The sequence below is a fragment of the Jaculus jaculus genome, chromosome 8, assembly GCF_020740685.1.
Source record: "Jaculus jaculus isolate mJacJac1 chromosome 8, mJacJac1.mat.Y.cur, whole genome shotgun sequence".
Classification (NCBI taxonomy): Eukaryota; Metazoa; Chordata; class Mammalia; order Rodentia; family Dipodidae; genus Jaculus; species Jaculus jaculus.
The window spans coordinates 56664713-56690302 of NC_059109.1; the positions used below are offsets into that span (position 1 = coordinate 56664713).

Consider the following 25590-nt stretch of genomic DNA (forward strand, 5'->3'; position numbering starts at 1 on the left):
CTCTATCTGCCTCTTTCTCTCTGTCACTCGCTCAACTTAATTAATTAAAAACCTAAAGACTAAGGGCTGGAGAGATGGCTTAGCAGTTAAGGCACTTGCCTGAGTTGCCTAAGGACCAAGGTTCAATTCCCCAATACCCACGTAAGCCAGATGCACAAGGTGGCACATGTGTCTAAAGTTCGTTTGCAGCAGCTGAAGGCCCTGGCGCACACATTCTCTCTCTCTCTCAACCTCTTTCTCTGTCTCTCCAATAAATAAAATAATCTTTAAAAAATCTAAAGACTTCAGTTAAATAAAATTTTTTAAAATAAATAAAAGTTCTTTATTGGGCTGGAGAAATGGCTTAGCCATTAAGGTGTTTGCCTGCAAAGTCAAAGGACCCAGTTTCAACTCCCCAGGACCCAAGTTAACCAGATGCACAAGGGGGCGCATGCATCTGGAGTTCATTTGCAGTGGCTGGAGACCCTGACTGCCCATTCTCTATCTGCCTCTTTCTTTCTCCTTCTCTCTCTCTTGCTCTCTCAAGTAAATAAAAATAATAATAATTTTAAGTGCTTTATTATTTCAATTTTGGCTATTTTAAAAAATATTTTATTTTTATTTATTTATTTGAGAGAGAGAGAGTACAGAAATAGGCAGGTAGAGAGAGAGAAAGAGAATGGGCGTGCCAGGGCCTCCAGCCACTGCAAAAGAACTCCAGATGTGTGCACCCCCTTGTGCATCTGGCTTATGTGGGTCCTGGAGAGTCGAGCCTGAGTCCTTTGGCTTTGCAGGCAAGTGCCTTAACCTCTAAGCCATCTCTCCAGCCCAACTTCAGCTATTTATGCATTCATTTATTTGCAAGGAGATAGAATGGGCACACCAGAACATCTTACCATTGCAAAAGAACTCCAGTTGCATGCACTACTTTGTGCATCTCACTGTATGTGGGTACTGGGGAGTGACCCAAGCCAGCAGGCCTTGCAAGCAAGTGCCTCTAACCACTGAGACATCTCCCAGCCCTTAACACAACTAACTTTCTTTCTTTTTTTGTTTGTTTGTTTTTGCAAGGTAGAGTCTTGCTCAAGCTCAGGCCGACCTGGAATTCACTCTGTCTCTCAGGGTGGCCTTGAACTCATGGTGATCCTCCTACCTCTGCCTCCTGAGTGCTGGGATTAAAGGCATGTGCCACCATGCCCTGTGCAACACAACTTTCTTAAAGGACCATCTTCCCCTCATCTTCCCCTTGCCCACTGGGTCATGATTTTACGCCCTCAGGAGAAGTTACTAGGAAGAGAAGTCATTCTACGACCCAGGCCTGCAGACTCACACGTGCATGTCCGAGCCCTTATCCTTTCTCAAGACTTCTCTCGGCCCACACCCTCTGCACCCCATTCCCTACTACGCATCCTCCTTCCTTTTGTCCCAGCCACCCACAGGCATGGAAGAGCCTCTGGGGTGTTGTAACGCCAGTCCCTGCTCTCCCAGTGCCTGCTTCGGGCAGGCTGCGTGTCCTCTCTTACCTACTGCTCTCCACGACATCCTTCCTCAGCTGCTGCAGGTATTTTCGGCGCCTGCTGGGCAGGTCAAGCTCCCAGGTGGGGGGATCCCCGTCGGGAGGGAGGCTCAGTTGTTTCTGAGGACTGAGGCTTCGTGTCCGGCGAAAGTTCTGAAGTCGCTCAGCCCGTTCTCTCCTGAGGATCTCTATAGCTTTTTTCTGCCTGTGACAAGATAGGAATGATTCACTGAAGTCTGCTCTGAATGACCTTGACCTTGAGTGCTATGTGTGCTCTCTCTCTCTCTCTGGCCCTTTGGGAGATCCCTGGGATAAGCAAGGGCAGGGAGAGCGCACAGGCAGCTTGTGGCCTGGTCAGGCCTCTCCCGTGCCCTCCGCCCACAGGAGCCTCACCTAGCATACAGCTCCTCCCAGGTGGACACGGCAGGTTCTTCAGGAGCCACGGCCTCCCCCGTCTCACTCTGCAGCACCCGCAACAGGGCATCTGTCTCCCCAAAGCCACGATGAAGTTTGGCTTCTGTGAGTTCCATGCTGAGTGAGGGGTTCTGGACCCCAACTTGCAAGGGGACATGCTCCTTCTGGGACCACTCAGGATCCTGGCTGTGATCATCAGAAGGTGGTGGTGGTTTGTGGCCTTGGTCACCAGACTTGGGATCAGAGCTGGGTCCTAGCTCCTCACTCACACACAGTCCCCCAGAAAGGCCATCCTGAAGTCCACACCAGTTGTTAAATTTGTTATGCACTGGGAGGTCCCTCAGGCCGTGATGCTGAGGACCAGGGGCCACGCACATATGGGGACTGGGACACAGAAGCCCCGCGGGTTGGCAAGCTCGGGGTAGGCCCAAGGCAGAAGCAGTATCAGTCTCCTCCGAGGCAGGCCAGGGGCTCAGGGGCTGGAGGCCTCTCCATGAACAAGAGCATTCCACAGAAGGTTGCAGCTCCACCAGAAATGCTGAACACTCAACCCCACTTGCCGGCCTAGCCTGCCACTGACTTGGCCCCCCACTGCTCAGTGGGCCAGTTTCTAGGGAAGTCGCCTTCACAGGCACAATGCTATCACCCAGCCTCTGGCTGCTGTCCCTCGGAGGGGAGGGTGACAGTCTGCTTTGGACCTGGGTAGTGGGCTGCGCTGTGGGCTGAAGCCGCCCTAAGCGGCTCACTTGCAGACCAGAGCTCTGCTGTGAGCTGCACGGCGAGCCTGACTCAAGACGCAACTTCTCAGCGGTCCTCTGTAAGGGACTCTTGCTTTCTCCACCCCGGGACTCGGCTCTCGGGGAGCCATCCAACTCATCAGTGGTTCGAGGATAATTATCCCTTGGGGAGTCAGGGGCGTCGGCAGCAAGACCTGGATTGGTGGCAAGCTTCTGGTGGCCTTCAAGAGGGTGAGCCGAGGGCGCTGAGAGAGACAAACAGGCTAGGGCAGAGCCCAACTCTTGGGTGCTGGCGCCAAGTGTGAGGATTGGAGAGGAAGCCCTGTCCACCAACAAGGCACTCGTGGGGCCCAGATTCTTCTGGGCAGGAGGTTCCTGGCTGAGCTCGGAAGTACGGAAGAGTCCCGCAGAGCGAAACAAGCTGGGGCTGCTCACCACCGAGCTAGAGGCCTTCAGTGGCAAGCCCCGAGGCAGACAGGCATCAGAAGTCGAGGGGCTCACAGAAGGGAGGCTCTGCCCAAGAGGGGCTTTCTCAGCCTTCAAGTGCAACAAGGGTACTGGAGGGTTATGCGGCCCACAGTGGGTGCTTTCCTCACGAAGGCCTTGGGGTGCGGTTTCCCATGCTGTTTCTTTTGCCTCTCTCTTCTGAAGTGCCCCCGAGACGTCTCCCTTTTCTTGAGACAGGGGAGTGACACTTGAGTTGGGCACTTCAAGGATCACACTGACTTCCCGGGGCTCTGTCTCTGGGGCTGGGAGAGGCCAAGGAGGAGAGGGCAGGTCGGTTTGGACGGCCTGATCCACGGTGGTCTGAGTAGCACCATCCATCATAAGTGCCTGTGGAGCCTCATCTGGGGAGTCACTCCTGGTATTCTGCTCCTTTTTGGCCACACTTGGCTGGGAGAGACTCCCAAGCAGCTCTGAGGTGCTGTGCAGGATCTGTGAGAGGTGCAGAGACAGGTTGTGCATGCTGCTCCAGGAGGCCAGTTCACAGGCCGACATTGTGATGGCATCAGGCTGAGCAGAAATGTCAGTGCAACTCCAGTGGAGACTGCAGCCCAGGGTCTGGGTTCCCTGCTCGAAGGTGTTCATCCTGGCCTGTTTCTCAGGGCAGCCTGCCTCTGTCGGGTACAGTAGCACAACCTCATCCACCAGAGCCGCTGAGCTTCCCACAGCCAGAGGCAGCTCACTCCGCAGACAGCCTGTTTCATCAGCAGGACACTGGAATGGGGATCTGTTGGCAGGACCTAAGGTGGGGGTAACTCCTTCAGGGCCAGTCAGGACATGGGGATCCCCCAAGGCAGATGAAGAATTCCACACTTCCCAGGCCTCATTTGAACTTCGGGCATTCGCAATACTGCTGCGAGTGCTTGACTGGTCATGGGTTTTGGCATAGGCGCTGGGGTGGGAGTGTAACAAGGAGCTGTTCTTACCGTGTAGGCCGCTGTTTATGCTAGAGTGCTGGGCTCCATTTAATGGTAACGGACCGTGGGCTTTCTGGCTAGAGGAGACATCAACTGCACCGCCAAACACATACTGCTTCCAGCCAACGTGCACAGGCCCAGGCGGACACCAGGGAGGGACAGAGGTATTGACATCTCTAGAACCCAAGTGCAGCATTCCTTTGTCCACCTGAGACTGCCACTTCTCTGGCCTACCCTGGACACACGGTTTCTCTGGCTTTCCCTGATGGGCCTGCTCCAAAGTACCAGACGTCCAGTTAGCCATCAAATTAGGGGTTGGCATGCATGACATAGTGGAAGAGGTGGGATAAGGAGGGGTGACAGGTTCAGCAAGACCACTGTCCAAGTTAGATGAGGCTTTTTGCCTGCAATCCTTAATCTTTGGAGATGTTCTTGGCCCTGACTTTCCTGAGGAATAATCCCCAAGATATGGGCTTGACTTTCTGTTAGGCCCTTGTGCATCCTTGTGTGTTGGGGAAGGAGGCTCCACATTCAAGTTCAGCAAATGAAGAGACTGAGATGAGCTGACTGCAGAGAACTGAGGCTTAGGGGAGAATGTGGACTGTTTGGGTCCAGAGGAGACTGTGGTAAGAGGAGGGGGAGACGCATGCGGGGGAGCCTGCTGCTCCCCATCATAGAGCTGGCCAGGCCTCTGGGCAGCAGGCTGTGGGGTTTCTGTTTGCCTTAAGAGCAGAGAAGCTGAGTTTTCAAAGTCTGAACAAAAAGCCTGGGATGCAGGAGACTTGCTCATAGCCCTCTCCTCTGTCCCATCTCCTCTAATTTGGCAGCCAACCATAGCACCTTTGTCAAAGGACAGAGGACCCCTGCCCAGAGCATGATCTTTGCCACCTCCTGAAGCCCGGTCTCTTTGCTGCTCTTCCTCCTCCCAGGAACTGTCAGCCTGAGGGTGGTGGAGGTGTGTGAACTTTGCTACAGACTTGGTGAGGGGATTCAAGTGGCTGTGGTTCCTGGTCTCGGGAGAAGGTTGTGTCTTTTCTGAAAGGCATCTAGTGGGATTTTCTAAATGCCCATGCTGTGCTTCTAGCACCAGCTCTGTCTCCGCAGACCTTCCACTTAAATTCAGAGTGTGTGGTCCTTGAGTTGCTATAAGCGTCTTGGTTCGAGATGCCCATGCTGGCTGACCTATAAGACCATCCTTCAAAGTCCCCAGAGGCTCACTGGAGGACCTGTCTGCAGGGAAAGGGACAGCTTCGAGGTCAGTGCTGGATCTCTTCTCAGCAGGCTTTTCCTCAGGATCCCCTTGTGACGTTGAGCTTCCCCCAGCAGCAGAGTGGGTGAGGGGTCTGGTCCTCACAGAGATGGAAAGGGAGCTGCGGCCTTGAGACAGAGCAGCAGCTGCGGCAGATGGCTCAATGCTGCTGTCATCTACGGACGCAAGAGCCACATTAACACCCTTGCGCTCAAGGTCATGTGCCCAAAGCACCTGAGGTGCCTTGGAAGCGCTCTCTCTTATTTCATCCATTTTGTAGCCTCTGGAAAGAACACTGAAGGGTGACTGAACATGAAGTGGTGTGGTCTTAAAAGTCCCCTTCTTCAGGTCACCATCTTTGTAACACAGAAAAGTGGAAACATGGGAGGAACAAGCATCAGTGTCAGTAGGCTTAGAGCTACAGAGCTGTGAGCAAGGAATAGTTTTATCCTTTTCCTCCTCACTAGATGAGGCAAGAGGCCTGTTGCCTTCGGTGCTCCCTGAAAAGCCGAAACAACTGCAGATCTCCTCAGGGCTTTGGCTTGGAGCCTCCTCTGTAACTCCACTGAGGTCGAGGCTAGGTCTTTGATCTGGCAGTGGAGTCGGCCTGGGACTTCTGCTGCTGGTCTTACAAGCTTCTGTCAGCCCAGGCCCAATATTTTTCCATTTCCCAGGCTGCCATGCAGGAGCTTCTGGTTCACCCTTTCTCAGAGCTCCAGGCCAAGCGGCCCTCCTGTCTTCAAGGTCAGTGGAAACCTCGGGGCATTGGACATGGTCTTGCTCAGGTCCTGAAAAGCTTGCAGAATTGGGAGCATCACAGATCACAGACTGACCTTCAAACTGAACTGTTTTTCCTTCCTGTTCAGTCACCAGGATGTTATCTGAGCCTCTTCCATATGTGTTACCCAGGCTTTTAGGTTCCTGGTGCTCTGGGCTGCTATCCCCACTGCCAAGGGACACCCCCTCAACAGTCTCCCATGCAGCCAACTGACTTTGTCCATGCAGAATCCTGCTAGGATCATTACAAGAGGCCTGAGAAGATAAGGCAGATGCTGCTTTCTCTGGCCCTGCCCTCCTTTCCTGCTCCACAGCTGTTGAAGAAAGAAGCGTGTCTGGGTCCAAAGGACCAGCAGGGGACAGTGTTCTCTGTCTGTCTTTCTTTTTCTCTGTGACTTCAGAAGAACTAGAGTGACGTATGAAGTGATCACTTGCTCCCAGAAAATGTCTCAGTTCTCCAGTACAATGTCTTTTGTCTAGATCAGTGGCAGTGGGAGAGAAAGCCTGTGAATGACAGAGAGGCATGGCCTGGGTGTCCTTTTCATCAGCCAACAAGCACTCCGATGCCCCGAGCACAGAGCTCGCATGCAGCCATCGTGCTTCACGCTCATTCCGAGTCCTGTCTGACACTGACGCGTCCATGTGCCACCAAGGCTCGCCGTGAACCTCTGAAAAACCCTCAGGTTCTAGTGAAGTTTCATAGTAAGGAAGAACTGTCCCACCAGCAACGGAGTCATTGAGCGGCTTTCTCTGTGCTTTCGCCTGTCTGATCTCCTTCAAGATAGCCAGGCAGATGGACGCATGGACAGAAGAATCTGGCAGGCTGGTCTCCGCATCAGGCGCCCTTGGGAGAGCAGCACTGCGCGCAGGTGGCTGGTCTTCAGCCTCCGCTGCCTCCTGCCTTGCCTCCCCACCTTGGTCACTGCGCTCTTCTAAGAGGAAGCTGACCCTCTTTTCAATCGGCCTCGAGACCCTGTTCAAGGCACTGGCTCTTATTTCTTCTTCTTGTACAAAAGGTTCCTGAGTGCTCAAACCCTTCGGGGTGATTCTGAGGTCACCTCTTTGGTCTTGGAGGCTCCTGTTCGCTGTCTCCAGTGGAACGCCCTCTGGTGTGATAGACCAGTCATCAGGTCCTATGGCTATGGGCGTCACAGACCCACACCGGGCAGTGTGTGCCATGCAGGAAGCCCCTCCAATACTTCCCTGTGAGTTACAGATCCCTGAATCTCCACTTTGGTCTTCATGCCCTACTCCAGTTGCCAAAGGATTGTTATGAATTTTTAATGCTGTGCAATCTAGTATGTGTGCAACTGAAGATATGTCTTCAGTATGGGAGGCGTGCACACAGCTTCTTGGGGGTCTTGGAAAATGCAAGGGCAGGGCAGCACTCAGCCCTTGGTATGGAGTGGCTGTAGGGAAGTCTTTCTTGTTCATCAACAGGGAGACAGTCTCCTGACTGAAAAATGCACCCTTAGAGGGATGGCTTGGACTAGGAAGTTTCTTTGTCAATGGGAGAATATCATTTTCCTCCTCAGGGATCCTTCCCTTTGGCATGGTCATTTCTTCAACTCTGCCTTGTGTGCGTGTGTCCTCTGACTCTGAACTGCATACATGTTCAGCAATTTGGCTTTTCTGACAACTTTTCATGATCTCCAATTCCTCAAGACTTCCCAAGTCCCAAGGCTGATCTTTGCAGTCTGTGGGTGCTTGTAACAGCGCCTCATCCTCAGAAGACCTCTCTAGCCTGAGATGCAATGGCAGAGCTCTGGCTAATGTTTCCTTTCTCCTTGGATGAAGGGAAGTGTTAGACTCTCTAAGAGCTGTGCTCTTCCCTGAAAGAACACACGTGTCCCTGGTAGGTCTGTCGGTTCCAACAGTATGGGTGTTCTCTCTTGTACAGTGACTCTCTTGTGCACATTTGCTTGATTCAAAGAGGCTGGGAGCACATTTATGGGCCTGAGGGTCATCACCAGTGACACTGTTACCCACCATTCCCCAAGCTTCACTAACCCTAAAGATAGCATTACCCATCTCTCGTGGAGAAGATGGCTGAGCCTTGAAGAATAAATGGTTTCCAGAGCTGCCTGGCATTAGGACATGGGCAGAACTCTCCTGGTCCTTCAGGTCCTGGGACACAAACGCCTTACTGACCCCTGGTTGGGGGGGAGCATGGAGCTGCTGATTTTGCTTGGACTCAATTTCTAAGATGCCATTCTCTAGCTGCATGACACTCCTAATCAGCCTCGCCATTTCATCGGCATTATTAACTCTTTCATTCAGTTTCTTCCCCAAAGGTTCTTCTTTGGAGTTTATCATTTCTTGTGACCTTTCACAGCCCTTGTGTTCGTTGGGATTTCTTTCCTGAGAGCATGTAACTGCCTGGAATCCTTCACGGCTAGATTCAGTTTCTGGACGCTTATAGTCTTCTGCGCTGTCTTTGAGAAGAAGAGCTCTGCCCAGGAGCTCGGCTTCATGACTCCCTTCCCACTCATGGGCTGGCCTCTCGCTGAGTGTCATGATCACGGGACAGCTTACTTTACAGCAGACAGAGCTGGACTTCAAAGAAACAGCACTTGTCCCTGGCATGTTGTTCTGCAGGCCTACACGGGTGGTTGTACAGATGAAATCAGACCTGGCTCCAGAAGAAAACTGTCTGTGTATACAACAGGCCTGGTTCTGCGGTACATCTGCACTCTGACCCTGCTCTTCCTCCCCACCTGCTGCACAGTCACAGATAAAGAGCAAAGTCTTCCTAGAGCCAGAGCTGTCTAAGGAAATGCTGTCATGTGTGGCAGCCTCATCTCCCTCCTTCCATGCTGGAGGACTGGGCTTTTTATTTAAAATTATCACTTGCTTTTCAAACTCACATGCTTTTATGCTAGTAGAAGGGAGTTGGTGTCTGTTCTGAGCAACAAAACAGTGAGCTGAGTCATGCTTTTCTGCTTTCTTATTTCCAGGGCATTTCTCTAATTCTTTAGTTACACCCCTGGTGTTCAGATCAGCTGCCCTCTTTGGTACCACCAGCTGCGGTGAGGTTATCTTGGAATTCTGGCTGTGTGAGATCACTGGCCAGTGATTCTTCAAATGAGCTTTTTCGAGGACTTGGTGGTTGTGACCAAAGCCCCACGCTTCCTTGAGGGGTGGGGATGGGACCCGCACTTCTCTGCAGGCTGGAATCTCTAAGGCGGTTTCTGTTAGGGCATCCCTGCTTTTGGTTACGTAGAATGTTTCCAAGGGAGGAGGCTGCAGGGAAGACGGTGAAGGATTCCAGGCAGCAGCATGCAGGTGCAGCTCTGCAACCCCCGCGGGTCTCTCCGCCTCTTTCTTGGAGCTGTCCTGCCCATCTGTCTCTTCCTGTTGGGGATGGTGGCTGTCAGGACTTAACTGTGCTGGCTGAACTTCAGTACTTTTCCTGACAGGAGCCTGGTCTTGGGGCCAAGGGTCATCTTTAGTGGCTATGGTGACATTATTGTGACAAGCCTTCTGGAAGAAATACTCATCGGGGGAGGTCATTAGCCTATGTTTGCTGCTACCCTGGAAGCTCTCTTCCATGCTGTTCTGCTTGACTTCACGTGCTTCCGCCACGGGACCTGGCACCTTCTTCCCTGCCGCATAGACGTGTGCGTTTGTGGACCCACAGGCCAAGGACTCCAGGGTGGCTGAGGAAGCTCCGCTGCAACTCACTTTCTTCTCACTTGTGCTCGAGAAATCGGCCTCGCTTTCCAACCTGGCGTTCAAATCCTCCTGCTCTCTCTCTGCTCTCAAACGCTTCATTGGGGATAGGTGGACTGGAAAGCAGTTGAAATCCAGATCGCCAGTCACCCCAGGGGCTCCTGGCAACTGAGTATCTATGCTGCTAGAAGCTTCAGCCAGGGAACTAGAGTCGGCCGGAAGGATGGGGGGTTCTCCTGCAGCCTCCAAGGCAGAATGGGAGAGTTCAAGGAGGTACTTTTGCTGAAGGGCATCCCAGTCCCTGTCATGGATACTGCCAATGTGAGTGATCTGAGTGAGCGAGGTGATTGAGGCAGCCAACATGCTTGATGTGCTAGAATTGTGGGAGTCCTCCGGGGCGCCCTGCTGGGTCCTGTCAGGGATTCTTCTGCCCTGAAACATGTCCTCAGCTGAAGCACAGGGAGTGTACCCAGCTCCTACTCTGTAGGGTAGCTTGGCACGGCGCGGGGGAAGCTTGGGACTGTATGACAGGCCTGTTTCCATGCCTGATGGCTTTGTTTCTTCGTTATTATTCCAGTATCCAGAGCTCTCCTCATCACAAGGCTCAATTTCCTGGGTCTCAGGACTTGGACAAAAAGAGCCCACAATTCCTGAGGGGCTCCCAGGATCGACCTTAGAGTCACAAGAAAACCAGGAATCCACGGACGCTAGCGGGCTCTCTCTCGCAGGCTGCACACACTGCGGAGTGCTGGCTCGTTCCGAGCAGCTTGCCTCCACCTCTGACTCAGGCTGCTCACAGTGGGGCTGGAACTGGGGAGTGAGGTAAAATGAACTGCTCGTTGGCAGGATGGCATTCAGGCTGGCTCCTTTTCTGTGGCTCAAGGAACCAGGCTCGTGTGCTGCTTCCAGACCCGCTGCAGGCAGATTGGCACTGTGCAGATGCCAGAAAGTCTCTGCAGGCATCTCGTCAGCTGAGTGGAGGAAAGGCTTCTCTCGCAGACCTCCCGGTTCTTCCTTGGCGTCAACCAGGCTATCTAAGGAAAAGCTCCTACGATCCCGAGCACGCAGGCCACTGTCGGACAGCGAGAGGAAGCCCCTCACAGAGGTTACAGCTCTGCTCCGCAAGTGGCCGTGGTCGTCAACAAGAAGGTCATCCCTTGGGCTTCCTTTGTCGGCCAGTGAATCCTCAGATATTTGGCTGTTGTCACTGTCTGAGTTCTCTGGCTCTGAGAGATCCTGCTTTCCCCGAAGGTCTTCTAGCTTCAGCAGCTCCACCGGAACTCCAGTGTAGACGTGCAAGAGAGAGTCCACCGAGTAACTGCTGCCAGTGTCAGAGACATCACTGCCTTGTTCTCTCGCACAGTCTACTACGGGGTTGAAATCTGCGCGCAAGGCGGCGGCGTCTGCATCCCCTGCACTAGGCTGTCTTTTCCAAGGACTGCCATGAGGAAACTGAGACGACTTTCTGGCAGTGTCTCCGATGCTAGCTGCCAGCAGCCTCTGATGCCTTCTTGATGCCCTGCTTGGAGGAAGAGGTGGTTTAGTTTCTGCCGGAAAAGACCTGGCTGCTTTTCCATGCCCAGCTGCTTGCCTGGGTCCACGGGGATGAGAGGACTGGCAACTGACTCCTTTAGCAGACCTATGGGTCCGAAGGCTCCTTTCTTTTTTCCACGCAGCTTGTGTATTGCCAGAGGCTATTAGTCCCTTTGCCCTTCTGGTCTGGTTGGTAGGGGTGAGGGCCCTTGACCCATCCTTTGGATTTAGCTTCTTAACTGACTGGCACAGGGTTTCCAAGTCCTGAGATGACATTTGACAAGGCTGCTTATCTACTGACTCAGTTTCCTGACTACTGACAGACGTGTGGCTGACAGTGAGACAGGTGCCTGGAATGGATGCTCCCTTCCTGCCCGAGGCTCCCCTGGCTGGGTAGAGCTGCCCGAAGCCCGATGAACAAAGGCCCTTCTTGTCCAGGAACTCCGTCCTTGCAGGGGAAGCAGCAAAGTGGGGAACAGCATCCGCTGCTGGGGCTTTCTCTGGCTTTAGATGTGTAGGGTCAGACAGAGGTGGGAACACGGTGGGGGGATCCCCGTTCAGGAAAGCACTATGGAGACAAGGAAAAAGTCAGGAAAGAATATGACACTCTACTCTGTTAGCTCTGAGAAAGGTTAAAACCCAGGCTAGGGGAGAGGGAGATGGCTCAGTCAGTAAAGAGTTTGCCACACAAGCATGAAGACTCAAGTTCAGATCCCTACCACCCATGTTAAAGCTGAGCATGGGTCTGCCGGCTAACTAGCCTATCCAAAATAGTGAAGTCCAGGTTTAATGAGAAATTCTGTCTCCCCAAAATAATAAATGTGGAAACCTCTGGATGCCACACATGTGCACACACATGAAGGCACACCAGCACACACCTATGCCCACACAGGAATGTATATGCAACGCACACGGAGACAGACAAATGTATATATCCTACAGTTTTCAAGATCAGAGACAGCTCTGAAAAAAAAAAAAAAAACACCACCAGATGGGTGAGAGGGTCACATACAAATGGAAACTGTTGACTGTATAGCCTAGCTCACAGAGAGGTGCTAGAAACATAATATTGCTCAACTACTGTATAGGACACAAAAGTTGAACTGAACCTAATCATAGCTTTTGGGAAAATTTCTAGTAGTTAGCTATATGAGGTAAAGGAAAAATTTATATGATATTATGAAAAATCAGCCAGGAATGGTGGCACATGTCTTTAATCCCAGCACTAGGGAAGACAAGGCAGGAAGATCACTGTGAGTTTGAGAGCAGCCTGAGACTATATAGTGAATTCCAGGTCAGCCTGGGATAAAGCGAGCCTCTACCTCGGGAAAAAAAAAAAAAAAAAGGTCATAAAGACAAACTAGTTATGGTAGTGCAAACCTTTAATCCCAGCACTTGGAAGGCAGAGGTAGGAGGATCACTGTGAGTTAAAGGCTACCCTGAGAATTCCAGATCAGCCTGGGCAAGACTCTACCTTGAAAAACTAACTATCTAAATAAATAAATAAAGCCATCAAAATAGGAGAGGAGGCTGGGGAGATGGCTCAGTGGTTTAAGGCTTGTGTGTGTAAAAGTCTGATGGCCTAGGCTCAATTCTGCAGAATCCACATAAAACCATATGCACAAAGTGTCACATGTGTCTGGAGTTTGTTTGCATGGCAGGAGGGCCTGGTATGCCCATTTTCTCTGTCTGTTTCTCAAATAAACAAACAAATAAATCTTTAAAAATTTTTTTAAATATATTTTTTTCAATTATTTATTTATTTATTTGAGAGCAACAGACACAGAGAGAAAGACAGATAGAGGGAGAGAGAGAGAATGGGCGTGCCAGGGCTTCCAGCCTCTGCAAACGAACTCCAGACGCGTGCACCCCCTTGTGCATCTGGCTAACATGGGACCTGGGGAACTGAGCCTCGAACCGGGGTCCTTAGGCTTCACAGGCAAGCGCTTAACCACTAAGCCAACTCTCCAGCCCTAAAATTTTTTTAATTAAAAAATAGAATAGGGGGCTGGAGAGATGGCTTAGTGATTAAGCACTTGCCTGTAAAGCCTAAGAACCCCAGTTCCAGGCTCAATTCCCCAGGACCCATGTTAGCCAGGTGCACAAGGGGGTACACACATCTGGAGTTCGTTTGCAGTGGCTGGAAACCCTGGCGTGCCCATTCTCTCTCTCTCTCTCCCCCTGTCTTTCTCTCTGTGTCTGTCGCTCTCAAATAAATAAACCAAAATATAAATAAATAAATAAATAAAAAACAACAACAAAAGAAGTGGTAGCTGGGTGTAGTGATGCATGCCTTTAATCCCAGAATTTGAGCCGGGCGTGGTGGCGCACGCCTTTAATCCCAGCACTCGGGAGGCAGAGGTAGGAGGATTGCCATGAGTTCAAGGCCACCCTGAGATGACAGAGTTAATTCCAGGTCAGCCTGGACCAGAGTGAGACCCTACCTCGAAAAAAAAAAAAAAAGTGAGTAATTCCAGAATTTAGGGAGACAGAGGTAGAAGGACCACCATGAGTTCAAGACCACCCTGAGACTACATAGTGAATTCTGATCAGCCTGAGCTACAGCAAGACCCTACTTCAAAAAACTAAAAACAGGGCTGGAGAGATGGCTTAGCGGTTAAGGCACATGCTTGTGAAGCCTAAGGGCCTAGGTTTGATTCTCCAAGTCCCATGTAAGCCAGATGAACAAGGGGGTACATGCATCTGGAGTTTGTTTACACTGGCTAGAGGTCCTGGCATGCCCATTCTTTCTCTTCCTCTGTCTCAAATAAATAAATAAAAATAAAACCTTATGGGCTGGAGAGATGGCTTAGCGGTTAAGCGCTTGCCTGTGAAGCCTAAGGACCCCGGTTCGAGGCTTGGTTCCCCAGGTCCCACGTTAGCCAGATGCACAAGGGGGCGCACGCATCTGGAGTTCGTTTGCAGAGGCTGGAAGCCCTGGCGTGCCCATTCTCTCTCTCCCTCTATCTGTCTTTCTCTCTGTGTCTGTCGCTCTCAAATAAATAAATAAATAAAATTAAAAAAAAAATAAAATAAAATCTTAAAAAGAAAAAAGAAGTGGTTCAATAGAGGGAAGTAGCAGAGGGAGCACAAAAGAAGGTGGTAGAGGGGATGATGATCAGGGAACACTGTGTATATGTATGAAGGTTATCAATAAAAAGTTTTTTAAAAAAGCCAGGCATGGTGGCGCATGCTTTTTAATCCCAGCACTCAGGAGGCAAAGGTAGGTGGATGGCCAAGAGTTCAAGGTCAGCCATAGTGAATTCCAGGTCCAGATCAGCCTGGGCTAGAGTGAGACCCTACCTGGAACACCCTCGCCCAAAAGAAAATGTTAAAAAAAAAATTTTTGAGGCAAGCCCAACAGACTGGCCTTTTTTATGCGAGAAAAAGAATATTGGTGCTCCAGGGCCTCCAGCCACTGTAATCAAACTCCAGACATGTGCACCACCTTGTGTGTATGTGTGACCTTGTACACTTGTATCACCTTGTGCACCTGGCTTATGTGGGACCTGGAGAGTCAAACATGAGTCCTTAGGCTTTGCAGGCAAGTGCCTTAACCACTAAGCCATTTCTCCAACCCTTAAAAAAATTTTTTTTAAATAACAGTCCACATTTTTTTTTTACAGTAAATACTTAAAGATAGGTTGTTTGTTGGTTTGCTTATTTGGTGGGGAGGTTTAAGATAAGGTCTCGCTCTAGTCTGGGGTGACCTGGAATTCACTATATAATCTCAGGGTGACCCTACCTCTGCCTACCAAATGCTGGGATTAAAGGCTTGTGCCACCATGCCCTGCTAGGAATGTTGTTTTTTTTTTTTTTTTTTTTTTTTTTTTTGTGTGTGTATGTGTGTGTGTTTTCCAGGTAGTGTGTCTCACTCTAGCCCAGGCTGACCTGGAATCACTCTGTAGTCTCAGGGTGGCCTTGAACTTACTTTGATCCTCCTACCTCTGCCTCCCAAGTGCTGGGATTAAAGGTGTGCTCTACCATGACTGGCAAGACAGGAAGTTTTTAATATTTTTATTTATTTGCAAGCAGGAAGAGAGAGATAGAAGACAGACAGACAGAAAGGACACATCAGGACCTCCAGCCTCTGCAAATGAACTCCAGATGCATGTATCTCCTTACAAAGGTATCATACCTGGGAATTAAGAACTACTATTTTTTGTTGTTGCTGTTGTTTTTGAGGTAGCGTCTCATTCTAGCCCAGGCTGGCCCTGAACTCACAGTGATCGTCCTACCTCTACCTCCCAAGTGCTAGGACTAAAGGCGTGCACCAGCCTGGCCAAGAGCTGCTACTTGGAGAGGGAAAATGTGAAAAGATATGCAAAGAAAGAAGAGAAGCCAGGGTGATAAGGCACAGAGGAATAAAGACATTTTATCACTTTACCAGCAGAAGAAACTGAGGGAGTAAATAGCACTGCCTGGGCAAGATAGTTAGTTCCAGCCAAGAGCTCCCAGGTGTTCCACTGGCTGTACCTGTGTAGTTGGGGCAAGTATTGGTAGCAGAGCCTCTGCAGGCTCAAAAAGCTGCAACTTGTCCATCTGCTTCTATGCTGAGGCCCTGGAACACTATCATGAGCACTGGGGGTTTGACATGGGGACTTGGAGACACTGTCATCCTGGGGCCAGCACAGTGTCCGGAGTCGCTCCAGTCTTCCCTGGGTCTCCAACAGCCTCCACTTTTTGATGAGTCTCTCCAGCTGGAATGAGACCTTTTTTCGCCGAAGAGCGTGCCTCCCCAAGAACTGCGGCTGTCCCGCCCTCTTCTGGCTTCGGACCAGTGGGGTTGCTGGAGTCTCAGGGTCTGTCTGAAGCCCAGCATCAGGTGCCACAGAGGCCTCAAGTTCTTTCTCTTCTCTGTGATCTCTTGGTTGCTGCTGTTGTGGCAAGTTGCCCAGCCAGGTCTCCTCTCGAAGTAGCCACTTCTGATCTGGGAAGGAAAAAACACCCAGAGAAGTAGTCAGCAACCCCCTAACCCTGTCTGTGGGTGCTCAGACTCAGACATGTCCAGCCAGGGTTAGAGCTGTGAGGAGTAAAAGAATGGGCTAGGTAAGGACTGGAGAGATTGCTTAGTGGTTAAGGCACTTGCCTGCAAAGCCAAAAGACCTAGGTTCAATTCCCTGGACCCATGTGGGCCAGATGCACAAGGTGGTGCATACATCTTGGAGTTTGCATGCAGTGAGTGGCTGGAGGTCCGGGTGAGCCTGCTTTCTTTCTATCAGCCTCACTCTCTTTCAAATAATTTTTTTTTTTCCAAGGTAGGGTCTTGCTCTAGCCCAGACTGACCTGGAATTTACTCAGTAGTCTTATGGAGGCCTTGAACTCATGGTGATCCTCATACCTCTTCCTCCCAAATGCTAGGATTAAAGGTGTGCGCCACCACACCTGGCAAGAAAATATTTGAGGAAAAAAAAAAAAAAAAAAGAATTGGGGCTGGAAAGATGCTTAGTGGTTAAGATGCTTGCCTACAAAGCCAAAGGACCCAGGTTCAATTCACCAGGACCCACATAAGCCAGATGCACAAAGTGGCACATGCATTTGGAATTTGTTTGCAGTGGCTAGAGGCCCTGGTGCACTCATTCTCTCACTCTCTGCCTCTCTCTTTCAAATAAATAATAAAAATAAGATAAAATAAAAAAGAATTGGCTAGGTGATATGGAAAGGGCCTTTTTGCCAAAGGAAAAGAGGAGGATGACCTTTAGCTCTCAGCACAACAGTGGACAAATGCTAGGTTAAGCAGAAAGGCATGGAAGAATGTGCCAGCAAAAGGGAGTAAGTTCAAAGTCCATCATTTTGAGGGGCCCCAGAGAAGTCCACTTTCTTCTTACTTCCAGTTCCCTTGCAAAAAAGAAGGGAGAATACCCAAAACAAAGATTAAATCATATCATGAAGAACAAATGACCAGAATAGAGAAGCCATGGAAGCATAAAACTGGAGTGTTCAGGGGAAGAAGACACCTTTAAGGGTGGACACCTACTGTCTTTAATCTGCTGGCTGATGTCCACCTCGTTGAGTTCTAGTTCCTTCTGAGCTCTAATCTGTCCTTCTAGGATTTGCTTCAAATCCTCCACATAGCACTGTTGTTGTTGATCCTGGGCTCTGTGGGATGTCGCCTCATCCCTTGATAACTGCTGGTCCTTATCACACTGTTCTTCCAGCACTCTCCTGTTACAAAGGGTCCAGGGTTACCAGGGCAAACCAGGCTCAGAGCAAATGGGTGGCAATCTTAAGTACCTCAGAGAGCACTCCTGAATTCAACAGGGGAGACAGGGAGTTAGGCTTCTGGTGGCTTTGGACAAAAGGCATGGTGTCATAGACAGTCCATGATGTCACAGTGCAGGAGGGCAGAACAGTTATTGGATTAGCATATTCTTAGAGGTGCGGGCTTAGCAGAGACATGAATCCATTTTAATTAAAGAAATGATTATAAAAATAAAGAAGATGTTTCAAGAAGATACAAAGGGCTGACTATGATGGTGCATACCTATAACTCCAGGACCCTGGAGGCAGAGAAAGAGGCAGGAGGATTGTGTTTAAGGGCAGTGTGAACTACACAGCAAGCTCCTACCTTAAAAAAAAAAGTGAAAAGAGCCGGGCGTGGTGGTGCACTCCTTTAATCCCAGCACACGGGAGGCAGAGGTAGGAGGATCGCCGTGAGTTCGAGGCCACCCTGAGACTCCATAGTAAATTCCAGATCAACCTGGGCTAAAGCAAGACCCTACCTAGAAAAAAACCCAAAAAAGTAAAATAGTACAAGAACTTTTAGCTAAATCAATAAACTATGTCCTTTAAAAAGAGTAAAAAGGGTTTTGCTCAAAGAAAAAAAAATTTAATCCCAGCACTCAGGAAGCAGCAGGAGGATCGCCATGAGTGCCAGGCCACCCTAAGACTACATAATGTCTTCCATGTCAGCCAGGGCTAGAGTGAGACCCTACCTCAAGAAAAAAAGAAAAGAGGGCTGGAGGGATAGCTTAGCAGTTAAGGAATTTGCCTGCAAAGACAAAGAACTCAGGTTTGATTCCCCAGGACCCACATTAGCCAGATGCACAAGGGGGCGCACGCATCTGGAGTTCGTTTGCAGTGGCTGGAGGCCCTGGCGTGTCCATTCTTTCTCTCTCTCCCTCTTTTTCTGTCAAATAAATAAAATACTAAAAAAAGAAAACTTCCCAGGAAATACTGGGAAGGGAAGCTGTCCTCCATAACCCCACTCAGAGATTACCACTATACTTCCATGACCTGAAACGAAAACACGCTAAGAGCTGGAAGTCAGAAGCAGCTGATATGGAGAATTGATAAAATTGCTAGGCAGCTACATCTAGGTCTGGGCAGGAGACCTGGAGGAGATCTGGTCTTCACTCGAAGGCTGATGTCAGTGAAGTAGCCCTAGAATAGGGCTTAGCAGTTGTAGATGCTGTAGCCCACATGGTCAGAGTCCTATACTGAAACTTCTGTCGAGATAGGGTCTCACTTTAGCCCAGACTGGCCTTGAATGCGTGCTGATCCTCCTACCTCCTGAGTTTTGAATTCAAGGTCTATGTCACCATGCCCAGACTACTGAAGTATTTAGTAGTTACTGTGTCATGGACTTGTTTTCCAGTGGGGGAAAGTGAGTGGCAGCAAAGAGAGAAGATTTGCTATGAGTGGATAATTTCTACTGAAATGTATCATAATAAACAGCATACAAGGAATTCTACTTTGTCACCATACTTTCTTTATTCTGTCATCAGGTTCTGTATGACCACGGGTGAATGAGAGGTACCCTTTGTCTCGGCCACACACAGTTTCCAAATAAACATAAATATTACAAATAAATAAAAGAGACAACTTCATAGCTATTCCAGAATGGTGATGGGAGGAGAGTAGCTATTGAGAGTCCATTTCTGTCAGAGGCTAACCAAAACGCCAGAAGTAGGCTTGCCTTCCGCAGTTCTCAGCCCTTGCTTCACTCCCACAACGTCTTGGAGGAGGGGCTTGTTAATTAGCTTGACTCTTAGAGCCAGAGCTCAGTGGTATGAGCAGTGAGTTCTAAGGAATTCAACTTTATTTGTTTTATTTATTTTTTAAAAAATATTTTATTTTTATTTATTTATTTGACAGAGAAAGACGGGGAGAGAGAGAGAGAATGGGCGCACCAGGGCCTCCAGCCACTGCAAACGAACTCCAGACACATGTGCCCCTTTGTGCATCTGGCTAATGTGGGTCCTGGGGAATCAAGCCTCAAACCGGGGTCCTTAGGCTTCATAGGCAAATGCCCTAACTGCTAAGCCATCCAGCCCCTATTTTTCTGTATGTGTGTGTGTGAGTGAGGGAACCTATATTCATAACATCCTGCCATGACTGAGTTTCTTTCCCAGTTGTTTCCCAACCCTCACACAATTGGCTTCTTCCTGGAAGACAGCAGCTACCAGTTTCCTTCACAGCAGCATGGGACCTGCAGGGAAGGCTTTTGGGATGACCATAGTGCATTCTACCCAAGGTACCACACAGAATCACCCAGAAGGGTGCCTCTACTCAACACAGTATTCAAATTCCCAGAAGCAGGTGAAAACGGAAAATAAAAACCTTATGTTACATGTCTGGGTACATTACCAAGGGAATTTTTCATTACCTGTCAGCCAAGAGATCTGTTTGTTTCTTTCTTTCTATTTTTCAAGGACAAATTCCTTTCTGGCCAGATTGCTGGCTGCAAGGAGAAAACAACAGCAGAATGGCCAATTTCCCCTGGCTTTAAAGTAAGCTCTTGCTCGCACAGATATTGCTCCAGAGATAAATGAAGGAAAACAAGCCTAAACAATGGCAGGCCTTGGAGACAAGCCTACCTAAGAGCCGCGAGCCTGCCCACAAATCCGGACTAGGAGCCCAGCTGATGACATGCATTTTTCTCTTATAGGTTCCACTCTCTGGCCCCTTTGCCCAGTCACAGGCTTGAGCACCACATCTCCAGACCAAAGGTAGCAGGCAGATTCTGACTAGGGTTGCCTAATAGGACCAGCCCAGCCTATGGGTTCCTACAGCTGGTGCTGAATGACTGGGGTGATGGGTGGGAGAGACCTTGATTCTGAAATCCTTCTCTGTTCTCTGAACACAAGAGCACATTCTTGGTGTTACTGAAAGGTCACGTCAGTGCCTGTGGGTTTGGAGAGCTCTAAAGACATTTAAATGCAGGAAAGGGGGCTGAAGAGATGGCTCAGTGGATAAGGCAGTTGCTTGCAAAGCCTGATGGCCTGGTTTCAATTGCTTAGTACCCATAAAAAGCCAGATGGCAGGCTGGGGAGCTGGCTCAGCAGTTAAGGCACTTGCCTGCAAAGCCTATGGAGACAGGTTCAGTTCCCCAGTACCCATGTAAAGCCAGATGCACATGGTGGTGCATGCATCTGGAGCTTGTTTGCAGCGGCTAAAGGCCCTGGTGTACGCATTCTCTCTCTCTCTCTCTCTCTGAAATAAATGAAAATGAAATGTATTTTTAAAGCCAGATGGTAAACCCATTCTCTCTCCTCCTCCCTTTCTCCTTAAAAACAAATAAGTAGGGCTGGAGAGATGGCTTAGCAGTTAAGCGCTTGCCTGTGAAGCCTAAGGACCCTGGTTCGAGGCTCGATTCCCCAGGATCCACGTTAGCCAGATGCACAAGGGGGCGCACGCGTCTGGAGTTCGTTTGCAGTGGCTGGAGGCCCAGGCGCACCCATTCTCTCTACCTGCCTCTTTGTCTGTCACTCTCAAATAAATAAATAAAAATAAACAAATTTAAAAAACCAAATAAATAAATGGCAGGCGAGCACCCTGGTGAGGGTGGGTCAGCTGGCTGAGACAAGAAGGCAAGGAGGAAAGAAAGGCAGCTTTCCCCAGAAGCTCCGCCCCAGTGCCTCCAGGCAGCGGGGGCCATGGCTAGGCCAGTACCACGCCCATGCACTTGCTCCTTCAATCCATATCACACTGAGAGCAGCATCCTTATTTTAGAGGCGAGAAACTAGGCTCAGCAGTTCAGTGATCTGCCTTAGGTCACATAGCTTTTATGTCATTTTTTCCCTCCAATTCCAATGCATCTCTTCTACATCCATGGCTCTTTAAGTTGCACTGTTGTTTCCCATAAAGTTCTGAGTGCTGGGAGAAAAGCCAGATCATCAACATGTCCTCCTAACAGAAACCTCAAAAGAAGGCCTCTTTCATGACTTCACTACAAAAGGGAAGGCCACACTGACAAAACAAGAATGCAGCTTCGTCCTGAGTTCTCCTTGACCTTGATACTCATACTCTGCCTGGTGTGAGAAAGTAGGAGGGGATAAAGGCCCCCCACCTTTTATTTATTTGATAGAGTGAGGGAATGGGCACGCCAGGGCCTCCAGCCACTGCAAACAAACTCCAGACGCATGTGCCATCTCGTGCATCTGGCTTACATGGGTCCTGGGGAATTGAACCTGGGTCCTTTGGCTTTTTTTGCCAGCAAGCACTTTAGCCACTAAACCATCTCTCCAGCCCTACCACCTTTTAAAAATATTTATTTATTTATTGTTTGTTTGTTTTTCAAGGCAGGGTCTCACTGTAGCCCAGGCTGACCTAGAATTCACTATGTAATCTCATACATACAGTGGCCTTGAACTCACAGCAATCCTCCTACCTCTGCCTCCCAAATGCTGGGATTAAAGGTATGCACCACCAATCCCATCTTATTTATTTTCAAGGAGAGAAAAGTTAAGAGTATGATAGAGACAGAGAGAATGGGCATGCTAGGACATCCTGCCACTATAAACAAACTCCAGATACATGTGTCACTTTGTGTATCTGGCTTTATATGGGTACTGGGGAATCAAACTCAGGTCATCAGGCTTTGCAAGCAAGTGAATTTAATGGCTGAGCTCTCTCTCCAGCCCCCTATGGGACCCTCAGACGCTTGACTCTAGCATCACCCTCCCTTAAACCTCTCTTGTACTCTTCAACCCCCCAGCAGCTCCTGTGAAGACCAGCATGCTGCTGCACACATGCTTCCTATCACGCACCTCAACATCTCTCACTACCAATGTCACGCTCCACACTGCATCTATACAGGGCTGGAGAGATGGCTTAGCAGTTAATGTACCACCTTGTGCATCTGGTTTATGTGGGTCCTGGGGAATTGAACCTGAATCCATTGGCTTTGCAGGCACGTGTCTTAATCTCCAGCCCCCTGTCTCTCTCTTTCTGTCAACTAAATAAATATTTAAAAAAAAATTTGACTCAAGATTTTGAAGTTACTTACAAAGCAGGTAAAGGAGGAATGATGGTAGAACCCCAAGATCTTTTTCTTATAGTTCCTATAGTTAGTGTTTCTTTTTTTTTTTTTTTCAAGGTAGGGTCTCACTCTAGCTCAGGCTGACCTGGAATTCACTATGGAGTCTCAGGGTGGCCTCTAACTCAAGACGATCCTCCTACCTCTGCCTCCCAAGTGCTGGGATTAAAGGCGTGCACCACCATGCCCAGCTCCCTTTAATCTTTAAATTCTGGCTGCCTATGTATGAGCTCATTCTGTGCATAACTCCAGAAGTTATGGCTTTCAAATAGTTTTATTTATTTATTTATTTTTGAGACAGAGGGAGAGAAAAGGAGGATGGGCATACCAGGGCTTCCAGCCACTACAAACAAACTCCAGACACATGTGCCACCTTGTGCATCTGCCTTATATGGGACCTGGAGAATCGAACCTGGATCCTTAGGCAAGCAACTTTGCCACTAAGCCATCTCTACAGCCCCTTTTTGTGCTTTTAAAGATGTATGTGTCTGAGAATCTTTTTTTCCTCTCATAATCTAAACCCACAACTATACTTAAAAGATATACTAACTGGTGCACGCCTTTAACCCCAGCACTTGGGAGGCAGTAGGAGGAGGATCACAGTGAATTCAAAGCTGCCCTGAGAGTACACAGTGAATTCCAGGTCAGTGTGGGCTCAAGCAAGACCCTACCTCTTAAAACCAAATAAATAAATAAATACAATAGAATAGAATAGAAGAAAAATAGAAAAACAGCTAGGGGTGGGGGCTGGAGAGATGGCTTGGCAGTTAAGGCATTTGCCTGCAAAGCCAAAGGATCCCAGTTAGGTTCTCCAGATGCACAAGGGGGCACATGCATATGGAGTTTGTTTGCAGTGGCTAGAGGCTTTGGCATGCTTCTTTTCTCTCTTTCTCTTACTCTCTGCCTTTCTACCTCAAGTAAGTAAATAAAAGATATTTAAAAAAAAAAAAAACAGCCAGGCATGGTGGCTCATGCCTTTAATTCCAGCACATGGGAGGCAGAGGTAGGAGGATCACCATGAGTTTGAGGCCACCCTGAGACTACAAAGTGAATTCCAGGCCAGCCTGGACTAGAGTGAGACTCTACCTCAGGAAAAAAAAAAAAAAAAAAGATATCTACAAATGTTTCACAGTTATCTTGTTGGCAGGGCAAACACACATCTTTGAGCATGATGAAGAAAATTTAAATACTCCATAGGAAACAAATGAGGGTCAATACCATCTCCCCATCAGCTACAAAGTCAGCAGCTAGCTCAGCGTCTTCAAGTCACTGTGTTAGTCAATCATTGCTGTGACAAACCCTTGAGAAAAACAACTTTCAAAGGGAAAGTTTATTTTGGCTAACTATCTTACTTGATTTTTTTTTTAATGTAAAGTATCACTCTAGCCCAGGCTGACATTTGTCCTGGTTAGCCTGGGCTAGAGGGAGACCCTACCTTGAAAAACCAAAATAAGTAAATGATTTGAACAATTTCTTATGGTAATCATTTTATTTTTTGGTCTACTATTTCAGAAGTTCCAGTTCACGATAGACTGGCTTCACTGTTTGGGTCTGAGGTGAGGAGTGGAGCCTATGATGGTGCAAAGCAGTTTACCTCGTGGCCAAAGGAACTAGGGAGAGGGACAGGGGTGTGGGGCAAGATACACCTCCCAAGAACACTCCTCCAGTGACCTGGAGGGAGGTAGGTCCTACCTCCTTAGATTCCCAGAACCTCAAAAATAATGCTATCGGCGACGTGTGACTGTACAGGGAAAAGCTGACATCCACATATCTAGATCCTAACATTGGCTCAAGCTGCTTCAGGCCAGGCTTCTTCAGACTGTGGCTACTATACTAATGCCCACCTGGAAGATGACACAGGCCCACCCAGAAGGTGCTACACTGGCACGTGCAGCTATTTCTCACCTTTCCTTCCAAAGCATAGGGCTCAGACCCAGCCGCGAGGGGGTGACATCTCCATCCATGTCTAGCCATTCCAACGCGCCACTGTTAGCCACAGCCTCCCCAACCTGGAATCAGTGAGGGGGAGGCGGCAGTGAGGCAGCGGCACCAACCCCAGCCCTGCAGGAAGGCCAGCACCAAAGCGTCTTCCCTGAAAGGGAAGCAAAGAGCGAAGCCAGCAGCAGCCCTCCACACCACAGCCTCGCTGACCTGCCGCCGCCGCCGCCACTGCCGCAGGATCGCGGCCTCTGCTGGGTGGTTGAAGCGGAACTTCTGTGCTTTCCCCAGCGTTATGACAGCTCCTGCGGCAGAGGCGGATGAGAGCTCCATCAGGGATGGTCTCTGAGGACACACACGCTGGAAGATAAACTCAAGCCTGCGACACATTAATAATTTAGCTAAATTAACATGTATTAAGCGTGTATCTTGGAATGTGTGTATGTTGAAGGAATCAAATAAACAGGAGAGGGCTGGAGAGATGGCTTAGTGGTTAAGTGCTTGCCTGTGAAGCCTAAGGACCCCAGTTCAAGGCTCAATCCCCCACGTTAGCCAGATGCACAAGGGGGCACATGCGTCTGGAGTTCGTTTACAGTGGCTGGAGGCCCTGGCATGCCCATTCTCTCTATCTGCCTCCTTGTCTCTCTGTCTGTCACTCTCAAATAAATAAATTAATAAAATAAAATAAAATAAACAGGAGAAACATTATGCCGCAAAGAAAAACAAGATGAGTTCCAGGGAGAGCAGTCAGGGAAACTTCATGGAAGAATGGGACTCCAAGCTCAGTGTCAAAAGACAGAATGTGGGGCTGAAGAAATGACTTAGTGGTGAAGCCCTTGCCTGTGAAGCCTTAAGGACCCGGTTGGAGGCTTGTTTCCCCAGGACCCATGTTAGCCAGATGCACAAGGGGGCGCATGCGTCTGGAGTTCGATTGCACTGGCTGGAGGCCCTGGCGCACCCATTCTCTCTTTACCTCTCTGTGCCTCTTTCTCTCTCTGTCGCTCTCAAATAAATAAATAAAAATGATTTTTAAAAAAAGACAGAATGGACTTCCGGTTAAGATGGCGGCATAGGTACCACGCCAAAGCAGCCTA

At 49.2% G+C, this 25590-nt stretch overlaps 1 protein-coding gene across 1 annotated transcript in view; it reads right to left on the bottom strand.

Moving 5' to 3' along the window:
* The window catches only part of Stard9 (StAR related lipid transfer domain containing 9), a 130196-nt gene that overhangs the window by 9349 nt on the left and 95257 nt on the right, over positions 1–25590 (bottom strand). Inside the window, exons 19-24 of the mRNA XM_045155984.1 lie at positions 24710–24801; positions 24464–24567; positions 17276–17463; positions 15775–16228; positions 1889–11866; positions 1503–1700 (exon numbers count right to left, since the gene is read on the bottom strand). Of these exons, the coding sequence (XP_045011919.1) occupies positions 1503–1700; positions 1889–11866; positions 15775–16228; positions 17276–17463; positions 24464–24567; positions 24710–24801 (11014 nt within the window). The remainder of the gene's footprint in view (positions 1–1502; positions 1701–1888; positions 11867–15774; positions 16229–17275; positions 17464–24463; positions 24568–24709; positions 24802–25590) is intronic.